This window comes from Dromiciops gliroides, chromosome 3, assembly GCF_019393635.1.
Source record: "Dromiciops gliroides isolate mDroGli1 chromosome 3, mDroGli1.pri, whole genome shotgun sequence".
NCBI lineage: Eukaryota > Metazoa > Chordata > Mammalia > Microbiotheria > Microbiotheriidae > Dromiciops > Dromiciops gliroides.
Genome location: NC_057863.1, coordinates 53,615,917 through 53,636,122, shown reverse-complemented (window position 1 = coordinate 53,636,122; position 20,206 = coordinate 53,615,917). Strand labels below are relative to the sequence as shown.

The 20,206-nt window shown below is 40.7% G+C and overlaps 1 protein-coding gene across 1 annotated transcript in view; it reads right to left on the bottom strand.

The window, feature by feature from the left end:
- The window catches only part of SLC9A9 (solute carrier family 9 member A9), a 733,387-nt gene extending 713,417 nt beyond the window's left edge, over window positions 1–19,970 (bottom strand). Inside the window, 1 exon segment of the mRNA XM_043990722.1 lies at window positions 19,654–19,970. Within this exon segment, the coding sequence (XP_043846657.1) occupies window positions 19,654–19,825 (172 nt within the window). The 5' untranslated portion in view covers window positions 19,826–19,970.
- Between the last annotated feature and the right edge of the window lie 236 nt (window positions 19,971–20,206).

The window sequence follows — 20,206 nt, the reverse complement described above, 5'->3', positions numbered from 1 at the left end:
CTCAGTTTCCTCATCTGTCAATTAGCTGGAGAAGGAAATGGCAAACCACTCCAATATCTTTGCCAAGAAAACCCTACATGAAGTCACAAAGGGTTAGATGTGACTGAACAATAATGAATAAAATTAGATTGTAAGCTCCTTGAGGGCAGTGACTCTTTTTTTAATATTTTAATCCCCAGTACTTAGCATAATGCCAGGCACATAGTAGGCAATAAATGTTTACTATCAAGTATTTTACTTCCATCTAAGAATCATTCCATTCAAGCAAGCTACTACAGTGTTCTGCAGAGGGGGCTTTCCTTAAAGAAGCTGACCTATCTTTTCTTAGGTAATATTTTAATACAATTCAAACACAGGTATTAAATAATCTACTATGTGCCAAGTACTGGGTACACAGTGAAAAATGAAGCAGCATTTGCCCTCAAAGAGCTTACATTCTAGTTGGGGGGGGGGCAAAATATGTGCATAGATCAGTACAAATAAAGTATATACAAAAAGTGGAAGGTCAGATGATTGTGGGGAAGCCAAGCAGCTAGGTAAATCAAGAAACTCTTTATGTAAAGAGTTTTGCTTGGGCAACGCTTTAAAGAAACAAGGTATTTTAAGAGGTGTATGTAAAGTATAGGATGAGAAGTTATAGGCATCAAGTAGAACACCAGCTAAAATACTCTAGGAATATTGGAAGAAGGGGAGTACTTGCTTGGAGTTGGGTGGAGGTGTGGCAGAAATCAGGAAAGGCTATCTGGAGGAGGTGGCACCTTGGGCCCTTGTACCCTGAGGTCGGGTAAGGGGACATGGATTCTGGGCATGGGACCTATCATATGGGACATGACATGTCAAATTTAGGGAACAGCTAGAAACCTAGCCTGGCTGGGAGAGAGTGAATGATGAGGAATAACATGAAACAAGGTCGAGAATGTAAGTTTGAGTCAGAATGAAGTATTTTATAGGCAACAGAGACCACTGAAAGTTTTCAGGTAGAACAGTCAGAACTTTCCCCTTATCAAAATTATTCTGATAGAGATTTTAATGAGATAAAGCAGATAAACCCTAGAGTGCCTCAGGTAGCTGGAGTTGTAGACTCTTCCACCTTGAAGCTCTTTCAGGGTCTTCTGTGCTGCAGGAGAGTTCTCAGAGCAATCCAGGACTTAAACTGTACTGGGAAAACCCATGGTTTTCAATGGGCCAGGGTCACTCTTGGGCATATCTGAAGAAAGAGAGCAGTCTTTCAGACAACAGAAAAGCTAAGGCAAAGGGCTCATCAGATCAGAGACAATTGATAAGAAGAGAAAGGAAGGGGGGCAGGTAGGTGGCAGAGTGGATAAAGCCCTGGATTCAGGAGGACCTGAGTTCAAATCCAGCCTCAGACACTTGGCACTTACTAGTTGTGTGACCCTGGGCAAGTCACTTAACCCCCATTGCCCCAAAAAAAGAAAAAAGGAGAAAAAAAAGAGAAATCAAGGAGGAAGATGAATCTATAATAAAACCACAGTATCTCTGATTTGTTAGAGACTTCAAATGATTACTAATCCAACCTATACCAGAAGAACAGAACAGAACAGAAGAGGATGGAAGAGTTTGACAAAGTAGGGACATTAGGTTGTTTTCTCCATCCCCAGAGAAACAGAGTTCAGTCTACTCCCAGAAGTGTTTTGTCACTTGTAAGCTAAGCCCAGGCAGATGAACTTCTGTGATTGAGAACAATCTCTAAACATTGCTACTGCTGCTGCCATGTGAAAGAGAGATGCCTTTCTCCCCTCGTCTCTCTTCTCTCATTGTCCAACCACAGAGGAGAGAAATGCCAGCCACCTCCCTGTTTTCCACCACTTCCTTCTCCAGTTCTAGCTTCTCAAAGCTGCCACCACCCATCTAGCCTCACTCTGCTGGGTCCCTCCCCACTAAATTGCATGATAACTCTTTCCTAGGAGGATCAGCCCAAGCTACAAATCCCAAGATGGTTAGCTATCATTCAAAATATCTGTCTCTGGAGGTGCTCAGTGCCAGTCCAGCCCAGCCCAGGAAAAGGGTTACACATATGTTCAATCTAACATAATTTGCATTAGATTGCTCATATGCAAATTCCCTAGTCCCTGGCTGCTCTGAAGAACATGTGAAAATAAGAGACAGCAGTGGCTTCTATTCAAATGAATTTCTGTTGTAGTGATTCTCAGATCTTCTCAAATACAAATCCTACCCATGTTCTTATCGTTCAGTTGTTTCAGTTGTGTCCAACTCTTCATGACCCTGTTTTGTGGTTTTCTTGGCAAAGATACTGGAGTGGTTTGCCATTTCCTCCTCCAATCCTACCCATAATATTTATCAACTGAAAGCACTAGACTTGTAGTCAGAAAGCTTTGGCTCAAGTATTACTGACACTTCCTATTGTGACCCCGAGCAAATCATTTAAACTCTCTGGAAGGGATCTAAGAAGTCATCTAATCTAACCTGTCCCTGACATATCTGACAGTTATTTGCTCTGCCACAGACAGTTCTGACTAGAGAGTTTGGGGGAGGGGTAGGATGTTCTGTAAAGATCAGTGATCATCAAAAATAATTTGTCCACATTTCCCTCATTGATTCTTTATAGTTTACTTTTTATGCCTTTTGTTTTTATACTATATTAGTTTATTAATTTAGCCTTCCCTTCTCTCCTAACCAGAGATTGTTCCCTGGAAAAAAGCGGAAGGGAGAGTTGTTCTTTTTCCTTTATACTCAAAGAGGACAGATGTCATGATTTGTAATGAATTGGATTTAAATGAGGAAGGGCTATGCAAGGTTACCGGCCTCACTCTCTCCTCCAGAGCCATCTAGGTCCAGTGGCAAGATATATTATCAGGACAACTGGGGATGGCCCTGGATATTTTTAAGGCAATTGGGGTTAAGTGACTTGTTCAGGGTCACATAGCTAGTAAGTGTCTGAGGTGAAATTTGAACTCGGATGCTCCCAACTTTAGGACCAGTGCTCTATCCACTACAAAACCAACCGACACATTAGCTGCATGTAGTATTCTTCAGTCATAGTCTCCCACGTCTGCCTTGAAAGGATGGAAGTGCATTTTCTCAACTCTCTCTGGAACCAAGCTTAGGTCCTGAAGTGGGATTGTGCCTATTGGCATGGCTTAGTTCAGAAAGAGCCTTGGATTTGTATCTAGGATCTGAGATTTGAATTCTGACTCTCTGTGTCCTTGGGGATACTTTTCCCCTACCAATGCCTCATTTTCCCCATTGATAGGATAAGGGAGTTCACTTAGGTGATTTATAAGGTACCTTTTGGCTTCAGATACTAAAGTCTGATGACAGCAACAAAACTATCTTGGCTTGAAAATGTTAGGATGTGGCATTAGCAAGGTCTACAAAGCTGGTCTGAGAATCAAAGAATCCTAAGATTTAGAGATAGAAAAAAATACTTCGGGAGTGATTGAATTTATTTCATCTTACAGATAAGGAAACTGAGACCCAGTGAGGGGAAGGAACCAGCCCATGGTTACACATGTAGTACACAGTGCATCACCCTTTTGACCCCAGGTTTTCTGGCCGAATCTAGTTTTCTTTCTACTATAACATAGCACTTCCCTTCCTATAGTTTTTGAGGATTTAGCCAAACTTCAAGTCTGGATTGTGAGTATTCTGGAGCTATCAAAGGTATTTTTACAAGGTTTCCATGAAAAGGAACCTTAAATATTAAAGTGGGTCATGGTGTTAGCATGTTATGTCTTCAAGTTTTGATAAACACACTGCTGAGTGAATTAAATGACTAAAAATTATAGTAAGTATATTTTTATTATACCAGAATATACTTACTCCTATAGAGTTAGTTTAGCCATAGAACTACAGTTCCATTATTGCCTACTAAACAATAGGCAATGTTTTCATATGAAATCAGCAACTGCCCCTTTTTCCCCCCAAGCCAAGTGTAAGTAACTATAATGTGTTCTTATAGCCGCTTCCCTAAGTGCCTTGCTAATACTCAAATGTATAAAGTGATGAATGTCATTGAATGCATGAAAACACTCTGGTGATAGGTAACATTAGAATTATAGAATTTAAGAGCTAGAAAGGACCTAATGCAATTCTTAATGGGATCAGAACATAAGGAGGAAGGCAGCAATTTGACTTTTATGAGTAACCAGCAATGAATTCGCAAAGTACTGTAAATGGATAGTTGTTGGTGCACCAGATGCTGTCAATCAATATTTACAGCATTAATGGGGCTTCTGAGCTCTTAGTACATCTTAAATTAACATCATTATGCCTTAAAATTTGAACCATTTGGGCATCCGATTCCCTTGATTATGAAAAGCAACAAGACCTCAATAGAAAGGATTGCTGGTAGAAATGGTTCATTAACGTTGCCAGAGAAATGGTAAATGTTGTCATTTCACTATTAAAGATGTCAGAAAGTATATCCTATAACAAAACACCAATAGAAAACGTGTAAGGACAACAGATAAATACTGCCACCAGCCCCCGCTCTCCCTGCCAACTAGATGCCAGGTTATTCATTTGTATCTCCCATTTTGCCATTTAATCCTATAACATTAGAATTTCACCTCTCCTTCTCCCATGAAAGCTGTCACTAACAACGCAACAGGGTACCAAGAGTGATTTTCTCATGCTTCTTTGTTGTTGCTGCCGTGCTTTCTCATTTTCAGCAAAACAACCTGAAAAAAGTTTCTAGCATATTGAAATTGAAATATAACCAACCCAACTCCAAGGAGTATCATTAACGTCATGGTCTCTGCCTCTTAGTTCCCCTGGTTTCCTTAAAGACTCATTTGAAATGCTGCCCTCTACCAGAGGTCATACTTCATCTAACCAACGGTTACCTGCTTAAGATTATCGTCTAACTTCTCTATATAGATCATGCCCGTGCAGCTGTTTTGTTCATGTTGTTTCCCCTATTAGCACCGTGAGAAAAGAAACTATTTGGAGCAGGGCTTTTCTTCTTATCCTAAGAACTAAGTACAGTGCCTGGTGTATAACAAGTACTTAATAAATGCTTCTTTGCTGACTATAGTTAAGTGACTTGCCCAGGGTCACACAACTAGTAAGTGTTAAGTGTCTGAGGCCGGATTTGAACTCAGGTACTCCTGACTCCAGGGCTGGGGCTCTATCCACTGCGCCACCTAGCTGCCCCAGAATGATTGTTTTAAGAAGGTGAAGTAGGCCATCTTTTGCCTCAATTCTTTACTGGCCTTTAATCACTGAATGGGTGTTGCCTCAGTCAAACTGAGATCTGGGAAAGACTTTAGATTTAAAAGGCTAAGGTTTCCCACCGAACCCCGGGCCATTACCTGTCATCCTGATCTATGTCTTGCCACTGGACTCCAATGACTGTGGAGAAGAGAGTGAGGCTGATGACCGCACAGCCCTGCCTCACTTAAATCCAGTTAATTTGCAAGCCAAGACATCACCCTCCTGATGTCATTGGTCCTCTTTGAGAATGAAGGATGAATAACAACAACAATAACAATACTTAGCATCAAGAGAGACCTTAAGAGTCCATATAGTTCTATCTCCTCATTTTTTTTTCAGATGAGTAAATTGAGTCTCAGAAAGGAAAAGTAATTTGCCAAAAGGCACCCGGGCAATAAGTTGGAGAGACAAAATTCCAACCCAGCTCCTCTACCCCTGAATCTGTCCGTATCCACTGTGCGATATTGCAATACCTTCCCAATTTCATTCTTTCTTAACTGGCTATTTACCAAATTTCTGTTCCCCAAAGCTTTTTATGACACTATTGTCTCAATCATGAGCGTGCAATAACTTTTGAAATAGGTCCTTGATATAGCAGTCAGATACAGAAACAGAGATGCTCAGAAAATATGATATGTTATCTATTCAAGGAAATTATTTACATAATAAGGAAGTCATTAGGATAGATGCTTATCCCAGTTGTCACTGGAACTATTGTGTGCATGATGCCAAAACAATCAATCCAGTGGAAAGGGAGAAGAAATATTTCAAAACCATTATTTGCCATCATGTAGAAAAGCCTTCTACCTGACCGAGGTTTTTTTTTATTAATAATTTTTAAAGTGCATGGGTAAAAAAATTTCTCAAAAAGTAACAGAACAAAACATTTTGCTACCTTCTAAGTTAACCTGAGATAATTTCTATTGATTTTGTTTTCAGCAGATAACCGAGGCAATCAAATGTGAAATTCTGAAGTTCAAAAACAATGTTTTCTTCTAATTTCATTGTGTGACTCACAAGATATACATGTGCATACTGTCTTACCCAGCTAGACAGTAAATTCCCTGAGTTCAGGGACTTATTTCACTATTCTGTTCATTTCTCCTGTACCTGAAAACATTCCTGGAACATATTGGGCATGTAATAAATGTTTGTTGATTGGTTTACAAGGGTCTGACCTTTTATCTTTCATGTAATGACACTGGCTTGTGTCTGTTATATCCACTGATGAAAATAAACTGATTGTCTTGGAGGTTTTAGTGTAAAAATATGTTGTCATTATTGTTGCTGTTGTTCAGTTGTGTCCAACTCTATGTGACCCAATGGACTTTTGCCCATGGGATTTTCTCAGCAAAGATACTGTAGTGGTCTGTCATTTACTTTTCCAGTGGGCATCCATTTTACAGATGAGAAACTGAGGCAAATAGAAGTTGTGAATTGCTCAGGGTCACATAGCTAGTGTCTGAGGTTGGATTTGAACTTAGATCTTCCTGACTCTAAGCCCAGTACTCTATCCACTGCATCACCTAGCTACCCTGTATCAAAATATACTGAGCACTAAAAAGGCCGTTTATGAAATACATCAAAGCAGGCATGAGTCAGGTTCCTAGTGCTCTCAACCTCAGTCCCTATCTTCAGGCATGAAGTAGTTGGATATTGTAAGGATTCCCCTATCAAATTCAATATTAACCTAATAATAATAGCTAATCGATGTAATGCTTTAAGGTTTGGAAAGATTTTAGAGATATTATCACATTTGATCCTTGCCAAAATTCAGTGAAGTAGTTATTCTCAATGTTTTATAGATGAGGAAACTTAAGAGTGAGAGAGTTTTAGTGACTTGCTCAGGGTATGTATAAGTGTCTAGGGCAGGATTTGAATTCAGGTCTTCTCAATGCCAAGCCCAAAATTATGATACCTAATTGCCTAGACACTCCCCTCCTACACCTGAACCTTCCATGACCAGAAAAGCCACAGATTTCCCAGCCACGCTCCAGATTTGGCTGAAAGACTCTTTCAGAGGTTAATACAGAAGAAGCGTGGTTTGCTTAAGAAAATGACTTCCTCTGTGGAAAGTTCAATCTAACTAGAATGACCCATTGAGGAATATCTACGTACTCAGTGATCCATGCTAGAAACAAAACCAGGCAGGTAATTAAAGAGTTGAAGGAGTACGGTAGCTCACAGCAGGAAAAGCAAGTATAATGGGGATAGGGTTGGGAGGCGGGAAGCAGAAAAGAAAGCACTGAATTTGGAAATCAACACTCTGAATTCAAGTCAAACTACCAAGATATTGGTTGTCAGTAATTTCCCCTCCCTTGGCCTTGGTTTACTCATTTGTAAAATGAGGGGGTTAGGCTAGATGATCTATAAGGTCCATTCTAGCTCTTAATCCAATATGCTAGGCAGTAGTTGGTTTCAAGTAAGGTTCGTTCCTATGGTTATCCTAGCAGGCAAGTAGAACCTAGATAGAATCAGGATGGTTGAACATGGGGATAGCTAAACAATCAACATCTGGGAAATATGGTAGCACCACTCACGTTGGGATGAAGGTCCAAGGGCCCATATACCAAGGGAACATTGGCATGGGATGGAATAGTAAAAGATGGCACAGGAGACCATGGTTCTAAAACTGGGATATAATGTCATAGGATCACATTGGAGATCACCTAGTCAAATACCATCTTTTGACAGATGAGCAAAGTAAAATTGCTTACACGTGTAGTTGATATTTGAACTTAGATCTCCTTGACTTCAAATCCGGGGTTCATCTGTACTACTCCACTTGTTCTTAGTGGTAAATTCTGTTGGATAAAAGCCAGATGTTAATCCTGGTTCTGACACTTGCTAATTCTGTGACTTTAGGCAAATCCCTTAAATCAGATGAATCAAAGCATGCCTAGCCATAAGGCTCTTTTGATTATAAGTAGCTTCCTCATATCTCTCCAGCTTAGATGACAGATTAGTTTTTGTGTCTGGTATGAGGAAATGCTTGCAGGAGAGAGGGGGAATGATTTCAGCTTTTTTGTTGTTAAGTAATGTTCAACTCACAAGATACTGGAGTGGTTTACCATTTCTTTCTCCAGGTCACTTTTCAATTTACAGAGAAGGAAACTGAGGAAAACAGGGTTATATGACCAGATTTCAACTCAGGAAGATGAGTCTTTCTGGTTCCAAGGTGATTGCTCTATCCACTGTGCCACTTGGCTGCCCATATGATTCAAGTTAGCAGTATGGAAAAGCAAAAACTGGGCTGTGAAGTTTCCAGAAGGAGGTAGTGTTGACTGTGGGGCAGCTAGGTGGCAGAGAGAGTAGAGCACTGGCCCTGGATTCAGGAGGACCTTCTTCCTTGAAGCAACTATTTCCTCAATGTTCCCTTCTGTCATCATGCTTATGGAAGCTTTCCCTGCTGGCCTATCAGGTTGCCAGCCTCAGATCCCTGACCAATTCTTAATCTGCCTTCCTAATACAATGTTCTAATTGGACCAGCATAGCTGCTTACCCTGAATGGGTTCTAGGTCTAGCACCATCTGCCTACTCACGATGAAGCAAGATTTGACAAAATGTCAATTAAGGCGATCAGTAAAAAGAATCAAGGTTGGAAAACTCAGAGATCTGATCTTCAAAGTGCATTTTTGATTCATTTACTGTTAATATCAAGCAAATTCATGGAGAAACCTCTATCATTGTATAAACACAGGGGAGAACAACTCCTATTTTAGAAACTGTGGTGTTTAAAAAATTCAAGAGATGTAGTTTCTTGATAATTAGTAATTTTATTAATAACGCCAGTATTTTCATAAAAGAAGTCAGTGTCATTCTCAAATGCCAAAGAACCTTATAGAAGGACCAGTCACAAGGCTTATATGGCCTTGGAAAAGTGAGTGTCCAGAGGGTAGCAATCAACTCTGGTTAACAAGTAATGAGAAAATGAATATTACAATGAGGGACTGGAGCTATTCTAATAAATTTAGATTATGTCATTTACTCCTAAATTACCTAAACAAAGAACACATCCCACCCAAACCTGAGTAAGAGCACAATAACTTCCCTACCTGGTTGGGGTCTGAACAAGATTGTTAAGAAACTTAATCAGATCTCATTATCAGTAAAGTTTTTCAGGAGACTGAACTTTTAAAGAATAATAGTAGGAGGGGCAGCTAGGTGGCGCAGTGGATAGAGCACCGGCCCTGGAGTCAGGAGTACCTGAGTTCAAATTCGGCCTCAGACACTTAACACTTACTAGCTGTGTGACCCTGGGCAAGTCACTTAACCCTAATTGCCTCACTAAAAAAAAAAAATTTAATTTAATATTTAAAAAAAAAGAATAATAGTAGAGGGAAGCTAGGTGGCACAGTGGATAAAGTACCAGCCCTGGATTCAGGAGTACCTGAGTTTAAATCTAGCCTCAGACACTTGACACTTCCTAGCTGTGTGACCCTGGGCAAATCACCTAACCCTCATTGCCCAAAAAATAAATAATAGTAATAGTAATAGCTAACATTTATATGGTCCTTGTTATGTTCCAGAAACTATGTTCAACACTTTATAAATATTATCTCATCTGACCCTTAAAACAACCCTCTGAGTTAGGTGCTCCTGATAGCCCCATTTTACAGTTGAGGAAACTGAGACAAGCAGAGGTTAAACAACTTGCCCAAGGTGATATAATGTAATAAGTGTCTGAAGCTACATTTGAATTCAGATCTTTCCTGACTCCAGACCCAGCACCCTATCCTCCGATTAGCTCACACCTATTCTTTCCACTACAGTTCATAGGTGTGCTGGGAAAAGTACAAGCTTGGATGAAAGGAGAATCTCGATTCTGATGCAACACCTGTATGACTTTGAGCAACTCGCCCCCAAAGAGTCCATTTTTAACATCTAAAATGGATCTGATGGGGGCAGCTAGGTGGCGCAGTGGATAGAGCACCGGCCCTGGATTCAGGAGGACCTGAGTTCAAATTCGGAATGAGACACTTGACACTTACTAGCTGTGTGACCCTGGGCAAGTCACTTAACCCTCATTGCCCTGCAAAAATAAATAAATAAATAAAATAAAAATAAAATGGATCTGAAAATTCCTACCATACCCCTTTGTGAGTTCTGTATGAGGAAGGTGTTGCAATCCTTAAAGGATATTGAAAAGGGAGTGACTATTATTATACAACACATTATACTCTCAAGAAGTTTCCATTTTAATGGTAGGCACAGAAAGATGATACAAAGGAGAGTGAAGTTTGTATATAAGTGCATATAGGTAGCTAGTTCACACAGTGGATAGAATGTCAGGCCCAGAGTCAGGAAGACCTGAGATAAAGATGGTGCTGGGCCTGGAGTCAGGACAGACCTAAGTTCAAATCCACCCTCAGACCCTTACCACATTTTATGACCTTGGGCAAGTTGCTTAACCTCTATTTGCTTTAGTTTCTTCAACTGTAAAGTCCTCAGACACTTATTAGCCATGTGATCTTCAGCAAGGCACTTAATCTCTATTTGCCTCACATTCCTCATATATAAAATGGGGATAATAATATTTGTACCTACCTTCCAGCATCATCGTTGTGAGAATTAAATGATAATGATTGTAAAGCACTTGTCACAATGCCTTACATAGTAAGTGCTGTATAAACATTAGCTATTTTTGTTATCGTATAAATTTGTATATAAGCCAATTTCTCCAACTTGACTGCACTACTCTGGGCTTCTCTCCCTTCTCCACCGTGTCAATCCCTTTTCACTTGTCAGATTCCTTTCTTGTGTGGTCTTCCCCCATTGGATTATAAACTCCCTGAGGATAGGTACTGTTTTTCTTTCTTCATATTTTTATCCCCAGGGCTTAACACAGTACTTGTCATACAGTAGTACTTAATAAATGTTTTTTGATTGACTGACTGAAGGAAAGAACCAGTCAAAGTACTACCATGTGAAGAAAGGAAAGATAATTTATACTATGGGGGAGGAAGAAGTTTATGGAAAGTCTTATGGAAGACATGACACTTATATGAGGTCTGTAAGGGGGAGAGAAACCTCAGTGTCCAGAAAGAGAGGAAGTCTACCGTATCATGTATGATGGTTTATGCAAAGGCAGTGAAACTAGAGAAAAGGAACTAGAGAAAACTAGAGAAAAATTAGAGAAACTAGGAAAAGGGAACAGAAAGTATACTAGTCTGTAGTATGAATAAAGGGAAGGGGAGTAGTAGGAAATAACAGTTGGCAAAGGGAGGGGGACTCAGTCAGTCAATTGACAGGCAAAAGACATTTATTAAGCACCTGCTATATTCCTATTTACTAAACACCTACCATATTCCAGGCACTATGCCAAGTGCTGGGGATGCGAAGAGAGGTAAACAACAATCCCTTGCCCTCAAGAAGCTCACAAGCTAATGATCACAATTTAATGATTTAAGGAATCTGAGATAGCAGAGTACCTTGAATGCCAGATTCAATAATATTTGATCAAGTAGTCAAAGAGGATCCATTAAAAGCTCTTTAGAGGCAGCTAGGTGACACAGTGGATAAATCACTGGCCCTGGATTCAAGAGAACCTGAGTTCAAATCTGACCTTGGACACTTGACACTGTGTGACCCTGGGTAAGTCACTTAACCCTCATTGCCCTGACCCCCCCAAAAGTTCTTAAGTAGAAGAATGACATGATCAGAGCTGTGAATTATAGCATCTTCTCTGAATTCGGAGGCACTGAGGTGACAGTGGATAGAGAAACAAGGCTGGGGTCTGGAAGACATGAGTTTGTAATCTGACCTCAAATACTAACTGGCTGGGTAACCCTGGTCAAGTCACTTAATTAACCACGGTCTACTTCAGTATCTTTCCCTGTAAAGTGGGGGAAATTAGAGCACTTCACTGCCAGAGTTGACATGAGGATTAAATGAGATAATTTATAAAGCATTTTTGCAAAATTCAAAGCACTAAATGATATTCTAGTAATAGTTATTAATAATTTATCATTATGATGATGATGATTTGCTATGATATAATGACTGGAGAAAGGAAGATCAATGTAATCTGAAAGGTACTGCTATGTCTAGAAAAGAAAAGGTAAGGGCCTGAATCTGTGAGATTGCAGTAGGAAGAGAAAGGAGGGAATAGATACAGGAGATATTCAGACATTTAATTGACAGGACTGAACCACTGATCCGTTTAACCACTGATTTAGTCTATCATGAGATATAGAGATGAATCAAAGATGACTCTGAGGTTATAAGCTTTGGGGAAAAGTGGTACTCACTATTGAGAGGGTATCCCACCCAGGCAATCAGGAGACAGATTGATACAGGGGGTTTTGGACATGGCCAAAGTGGGAATTTGTTTTTCTCGACTATGAATAGTTTGGGCTTTTTTCTTTCTTTTTTTTCAGAAAATGATGATGAGTTCAGTTTGGAACAAGTAGAGCTTGGGGTATCATTATTCAGGTGGAAAGATTCAGGAAACAGTTAGAAATAGAGTACTAGAGCTCTGTGGTAAGTTTCTTCTTACATTGAAATTTAAATGCTGTAATGTTTCAACTTTTTATAATAATAATAATAATGATAAATAAAATTAGCTAACATTTATGTAGGGCTTTAATGTTTGTAAATTGATTTACAAATATTACCTCAATTTTATTCTCCCAACAACCTTGGGAGGTTTCATTTGTTCTGTTTCCGTTTTTATCCCCTTTTTTTTGGTCTTCATCCATCAATTTTTCAATACCTCTGGTCATATGTCATGGGGAAGCAGGGCTCTGGTTGACAGCCAGGGTTCAATTGACAGATGTAAAGAATCTGTAGTGTTTTGACTATTGACTTCTTCCCTCGCTTTTGACTTCCTGGCAGCCATGTCTAACCATTTGACTAATCATGGAAGATCCTTAGGTCAGCCAGTACCCCCCCTGGGTCATCTCCTTCCAAACCAGAAACCTGGAAGTTAGTTCAGCTGCCCACAATTCAGAGAAGTAATGCTAGAAGGAAATCTATATGCTCTTTTGTTCTTCCTGTGGTTATAGAATAAAACCACAATCATCTCAGCCTTTCATCATTGTTCATTCTGTATTAACATATGCTTCTTTGATGGGGGTGTGCGTATGACTGGACATCAGGCATGAAGACCCACCCCTAGTGTCCATGCAGGGGAAGACTTCCCTGGCAAGTCCCATGGTACTACAAATGAGTCTTTCTGTCTCTTTCTCTCTTCCTGTCAGAGAATACCACAATATTCACTTTCATCTCTCAGGTCACATAGATACATACCAATGGGGGCTTAAGCTCCATGCTCGACAAATCTCACACATTACTGCCACTTTCCTTTCACATAACTCCCCCTCACCTCCCAACACCGGAGCTTTAAACCACCAAACAACATACTGAAGCAGACTGGCTACTTCCTGATGTCCCTAAGGGTCCTTCATAGAATTGCAACCATTTTCTCCACCTTCAAGTCAATGGTAAGAAGAGATGGGAAAGACTTTACAAAGGAAAGGAAAGGACAAGGGAGGAGAGAAGAGGAGAAGACAGGAGGAAAAAAGGAAGAAAAAAAGGAAAGAAAAAAGAAAAGAAAACCCATCATGTGCACCTGTTTTCTTCTTTCAGGCCTATATCTTTCAAGCTCCTTAAAAAGATGAGAGAACATAAAATACCCCATGAAGTTAGCTGTCGGAGATCTACGGAAGCCTTCCCTACACTCATCCTTAAAGAAGGATTATCTAACTTAATTGTGAATACTTATTACAAATAAAACCATTTATCATTGTGATTCAATTCATCTACTCACCATTCCCATTGAGAACTATTTGTTCATTAGGAAGTGTTTGTGTGTGTGTGTGTGTCTAATGATTTATGAGATATAAATCAAACCCACAATCATTTTATGACATTACACTAATGGAAATTTTCTAATAAATATAGACAAAACATCTGGATAAATCATCTCTGAAGAAATAAGTAAGATGAGATTATTATTTTTTTGCTCATTCAGTCAGCGTGACTTAGTGGAAAGAACACGAGATGTGGGATCGGAATACGTAGGTTCAAATCCTTAGCCTACCAATAGGTGACAGATCACCTCTAGGCACTTAACATCTCCTCACCTGGGTTTCCTTATTGATAAGATGAGAGGGCTGGGCCCTTCAGGTCATCCAGCCTTCCTCCTATGTGTTTTTGATCTGCTGATCACTCAATAGCTACATATTGAATAGCAAGACTCTGAGCTAGGCACTATGGAAAAAACAAGGAAGTGTAAGGCACAGGCCCTGCTTTCATGAAACATACAGTGGGGTAGAGAGATGCACAAATACAGGTACAGATCATTATGGTAAAAGGTAGCATGTAATACTACAAAAAGAGAAATTAATAATATTCACATGACCATTTCAGGCAGGGCTAACTAACCAAGGAAATCTTTATAGAGGAGAAAGCATTTGAGTTTGGCCTTGAAGAAGAAGTATAAATTGAACAGGTAAAATTACTGGGGGGCAGGTAGGTGGTGCAGTGGATAAAGCACTGGCCCTGGATTCAGGAGTACCTGAGTTCAAATCCAGCCTCAGACACTTGACACTTACTAGCTATGTGACCCTGGGCAAGTCACTTAACCCCCATTGCCCCCCCCCCAAAAAAAATTGCTGGGCCCATGCTTTAAAGAGATCAAAGAAAAGAGGAAAAGGGCCTAGTACAGAGTTCTAGATTTGGAGTTAGGAAGATGAAGGTTCAAATACTGCCCCTGATATTTAGTAGGTGTGTTTCTCTAGGCAAATGGCTTTATCTCTCTGAGCTGATCTACAAAGTTGTAATGTCAGATGAGATACTATATGTAAGGGGCTTTGCAAGCATTAAGGTGTTATATAAATAGCTCTTATTATCATTGTAGATGGGTTGGAGCTGTGTCAAATGAGATTATATAAAACTGTATCTAAAAGTATAAAAAGCCATCAGAACATATGCCTTTGTAATCCTCCAAGCCCCGCCACCTTTAGAATCAGCCATGATAGAGTAATGGAGGTCCATCCAGGAGTCGGTCAAGAAAGGTCTCCGTTCAAACCCTGCCTCTGAAGCATTCTGGTTATGCAACTATGGGCATAGCATTGAACTTCTCAGTGTCTCTGATGACTGTCAAAGATGATAGAAATTGGAAAAATTACTGATCTCTGTCAGTGGAGGGTATCATCTCATCCACATTGATGGGATAGCTGGATGGTGCAGCACATAGAGCACCAGGCCTCAAGTTCGGAAGACCTGAGTTTAAATCCAGCCTCAGACATTTCCTAGTCATATGCCCCTGAGAAAGTTATTTAACCTCTGCTTGCCTCAGTTTCCTTATCTGTAAAATGGAGATTACAATAGTACCTACCTCCCAGGGTTGGGAGGATCAAGTGAGATAATTATTGTAAGGTATTTAGCACAGTGCCTGGAACATTAGCGATGATGATGAAGAAGAAGATGATGATGAAGATTAAGCCTCAGATATAAAAGTTGCTTCCCTACACCGCCCCCCCAAGCAGCTCTATTTTTAACTACTTGACAAAGAGAACAAGCACCAGAGAGGCCTACATATTGAAACTATTTTTAGCCTTAAATCTACCATGTGTTTAGGTAGAACATGCTTTGATATCCATCTGAATTCTGGGGAAAGCTCTCACATTTTACAATTATAGTCATGTAAGTTTCTGGGCCCAAGGAGAGGAAAAGAAAACATTTATAAAAGACCGAAATCTCTATGTGACAGTTGAAAAAATGACAAACAGCATGACACACCTACAAAAAACAGTCATTTGTTAAAGATGAGCTGGACTCAGCAGCTTCAAAGATTCCTTCCAGGGCACAATCCTGTGACCGCATCAATTGCTGATAAACAGAAGTTGGAAAACTTTCAATAAAAATAAAATGAAACTTTAAAACTTTAGATAGAGAAAACTTCGAGCTGGAAGAGACCTTAAAGTTTATAAAGACCAAACCATATCATTTTTTCCCAAATAAAACAACTGAAATCTAGAAAGGTGAATAGACCTGTCCTCAGACAATGGTAGAACCCAAAGTAGAACCTGACTTCCTAGCTGGGCATCATCAATAGAATATGGGACTGTCAACAGAAAATTTTGCCTGTGACAAAAAAAAAGTTGCCATCTTTTAAATCTCTATCGATCTACTATACCACAGATAGCCATTGGATTTAGTACCAGGAGTTACATACTTTCTGTCATAGTGGGTCATGTTATTTTTCCTCATTGATTATATGTCACTGAGATATAGAAAAGGAGCCCAGGCCCTAGGTGGGGGAGGGAGACTGGAGACTTGCTTCTATTTCTAGATGCCTTCATTTCCTTTCTATTTTCCTTTTAGTCATTAGTCAGGCTACCCATCAATCTGTGCCTCTCCTAGGAAATGAGAGGGGCTTAACTAATGACCGAGGTGATTAGCATCATCATTTGGTCACATATGGATATGTGTGACCTGAGACAACTCCAAAAGTGACCACTGAGGTACAAATTAGAATCGGTGTTGTGAGTTTTAAAATATTTTGCTTTGCCCTTCCTACCTTAGGCTCTCAGGGAAGAACAGAGGCATTTAAATGCACAGTGGCCACAAGATCAATTGAATTAATTCAATCAAGAAGTGTAAAATATTCTCTTTTTGGAGTCAGAAGACCTGGGTTTGATTCTTAGCTGTAATTACTGTAATCTTGAGTAAATCATTCTGTGAATTGAAAGGGCTAGCTAGATCAGAGGTTCAAGCTTGTGACTCTGAGGTACACCCCCCACCCCCAACACCACCATCATCATCGTCCCTAATATTTATATAGTAATCACTATGTGCCAGGCACAGTGCTACACACACACACACATATGTATGTGTATGTATATAAACATACAGACATATGCATGTATATATTTATATACATATGTATGTCTGTTTATATACACATATATGCAATTATTATCTCATTTGGTTCTCACAACAACCCTAGGAAGTAGTTATTATTATCCCCATTTTACAGAGGAGGAGTCAGAGACAAACAAGGATTAAATGACTTGCCCAGAGTCACATAGCTAGTAAGTGTCTGAGGACAGCTTTTGAACTCTGCTATTCTGGACTCTAGGTCTGGTACTCTATTCACTGGGCCACTTGCAACACTCCCTAGTGCAGAAAGAACCATGTTAAAATGTAATTGGGAAGTATTTTACCATAAAAAAACAATAGAGCTTAGATAATTAGATTATATGTTGTTTTCTAAATCAATATACCATCATAGAGATACTCATGTTCCTTTTAGTTCCCCTCACCTTCTATTTGAGCTTAAGACCACTAGAGTGGATGTGAGATCCTTTCAAGCTCTCGATATTTATGACCCTAGGTAATAACTGAAGTCTAAATACACAATAATATATTGAATAGTCTGAACCTTTGGCCTGATCTTTAAAGTGCACCACAAAAATCAGTGACAACAGTGGGAATCTGGCTTTTTTATTATCCAGATTTGGATATAACAAGTCACATCATGTCCCCTGGGACATAACTTACACAGAATTTTGGAATCATGATATAACATTGTTATTCTTTAACATGAAGGGTAGCACCTTCTCCTAACATCGATATTATAAGCGAATGTCATTGAGAGTAGAGCTGCTTCACTTCCACCTAAGTGTACCCAGTACCTAGCACATAGTAGGTACTTCATGAGTGATGATGGAAAGAGCACTGGAATTGGCATCAGTGATTGTAGGTTCAAATTAAAGCCAACCTTTACATAGCGCTTTAAGGATCAAAAAGTATTTTAGATGTTATCTCTTTTGATTCTCACAATAACTCTGTACTATTATTACCTCCATTTTACAGATGAGGAAACTGAGATTAAGAGCCCTTAACCTGACCCAGGGCCATATGGCTTATAAGTGAATGCCTGAGGTGAGATGGAAGGTCTTCCTTACTCCAAGTCCAGTTCACTAAACAGTTATGGTTTGGTTATGTCCTGGTTGTACAAACATGGATCAGTAAGGGGGCAGAGCTGGACCCATGATCTCTAAGATCATCTATCTAAAAATCCTATTTAGTATATACCACCCCAAGTCCATATCCACTGTGCACTTTGGCGGTGGTGGTGGTCCTTTGTTGACACAGACAAAGCTGTGTAGTTGCTATTTGCATTTGAGCCTGTGGTGGGATTGGCAAAAAGCACCAACACTACCTTTATTTAAGGTTGCTGGGTAATCTAGCCCAAGACTCAAACTCTAAAGGTGACGTTGGAGTTCCAAAATTAGCAGGTTAGACAGCAAGGTTTAGGGGTTTAATGAATTAAACTGATGTGTATTCAGTCATAGAAACCTATATCTAATAATAATTGCTAACGTTCATATAGCAGCACTTTAAGGTTTGCAAAGGACTTTACAATTATCTCATTTCATCCTCACAAATCCGGGAGGTAGGTGCTATCATCATCTCTATTTAGCAGATGAGGAAGTTGAGGCACAGACTTGCCCAGGCTCAGAAGCCTAGAAGTGTGTGAGGGGCTCTCCACCTAGCTGACACTAGGGATGGTGAGGACCCCAGAGATCATCTAGTTCAAACCTTTCATTTTACAGACGAGGAAACTGAGGCCCGCGGAGCTTAAGTAATTTGTCCAAGAGAAGCGAAGCTGAAATTCGAACCAGGATAACCCAAGTTCAACTTTCCTTCTGCTGCACCACGCTGCTTCCCAAATCACATCCCTCCATGACAAATTACATAGTAAAGTAAAACAAAACTCAGCCTCTCCATCCACCCCTTCCTCCCAACCGCCTAAATGCCACCAGCCTAAAAGTCCCGGCTGGGAAATGAGTATAAAGAAATTAGCCGAAAAAACCCAAAGTTCAGAGTCGGTGGTGTCGATTACAGCGGGTGTGTAGGAAACGTCAGAAGAGCTGCAAAACAATAATATTCGCGCCTGCTTGGCGACGGGCACCCCGGGCCAGGGATCCCGAGCCTACAAACCCGGGGGTCCCAGATCCTCACGCTGTGTGTCCACGGCATGTCTCCGGGACTCTGCGATCCCAGCCAGGCTGCCCACTTAGAAAGTTTGCACCGAGCGAAGAAGTCACCTCCATTTCCCATCGTCAGCATCAAAACAAACAGAGAACAGCGCGTAGCTCCCGAGCTGACAATGGAGTCCCATCTGTCAACGCGATCGCCCTGGAGCGCGGAGCTGGGGCTGGCGGCACCGTGCTATTGACCCTTGCCCCGGCCAAGGCCAAGGCGAATCTCCTCCGGCCGGGATTGCCTAGCAAGTTATCTCTAGGGCACCACCCCGCCCCCCTCCCCCCAGCCTCTCTCCTCTAGGACTAATGACATTTCCAGGCGCACGCCTTCCAGGTGCGTGAGGGGACCCCGAGGGAGCCAGCCCCGGTCCCTCCCTGAGCCCTCAGCCCAGGCAACAAGTTTCCCAGGCAGTGAATGTGACGATCGCGTCGCGGGGATCAGGGACACGACACTCACCGTACACCATGGCCCCTCCAGTTTCGTGCAAGAAACGGAATCGGTGGTTTTTGAATAACCATATTGTGAGGATAGTAAGAATGAGAAGGAAATTAAAGACCAGCAGCTCCACGGCGCCCTGGTGCTGGAACTGAAACTCCTCTTTAGGAGACCTGAATCGGAGGCTCCCCATGCCAGCTGCTCGAGGGGCTTGCCCGAGCCAACTGCCAGGATGGAGGCGACGCTGCCTGCTCCCTCAACAACTTTTGCAAGAGAAGTCTGGGGCTGAAGACGTACGTTCCCAGTGTGCAACCACATCCACTTAGTCGCAGCTTCGAGGCATACCGCCCCGGCTTAGTATTCTGTTGCCTTCTAGTTACAACTTCCTGTTTCTCTCTTAAAGCAGCCTTGTCTCATTTTATTATTATTATTATTTATTTTAAGCTTCAGAGTAGTATTACATCGCTGATTTTTACTATCTTGAAGCCATGTGGTCCAGGGGCAGCATTTCGAAAATTGAATAGCTTTTACAAGCGAACGTTTCGAGATCTTATGTAATAAATGACAAGGGGTT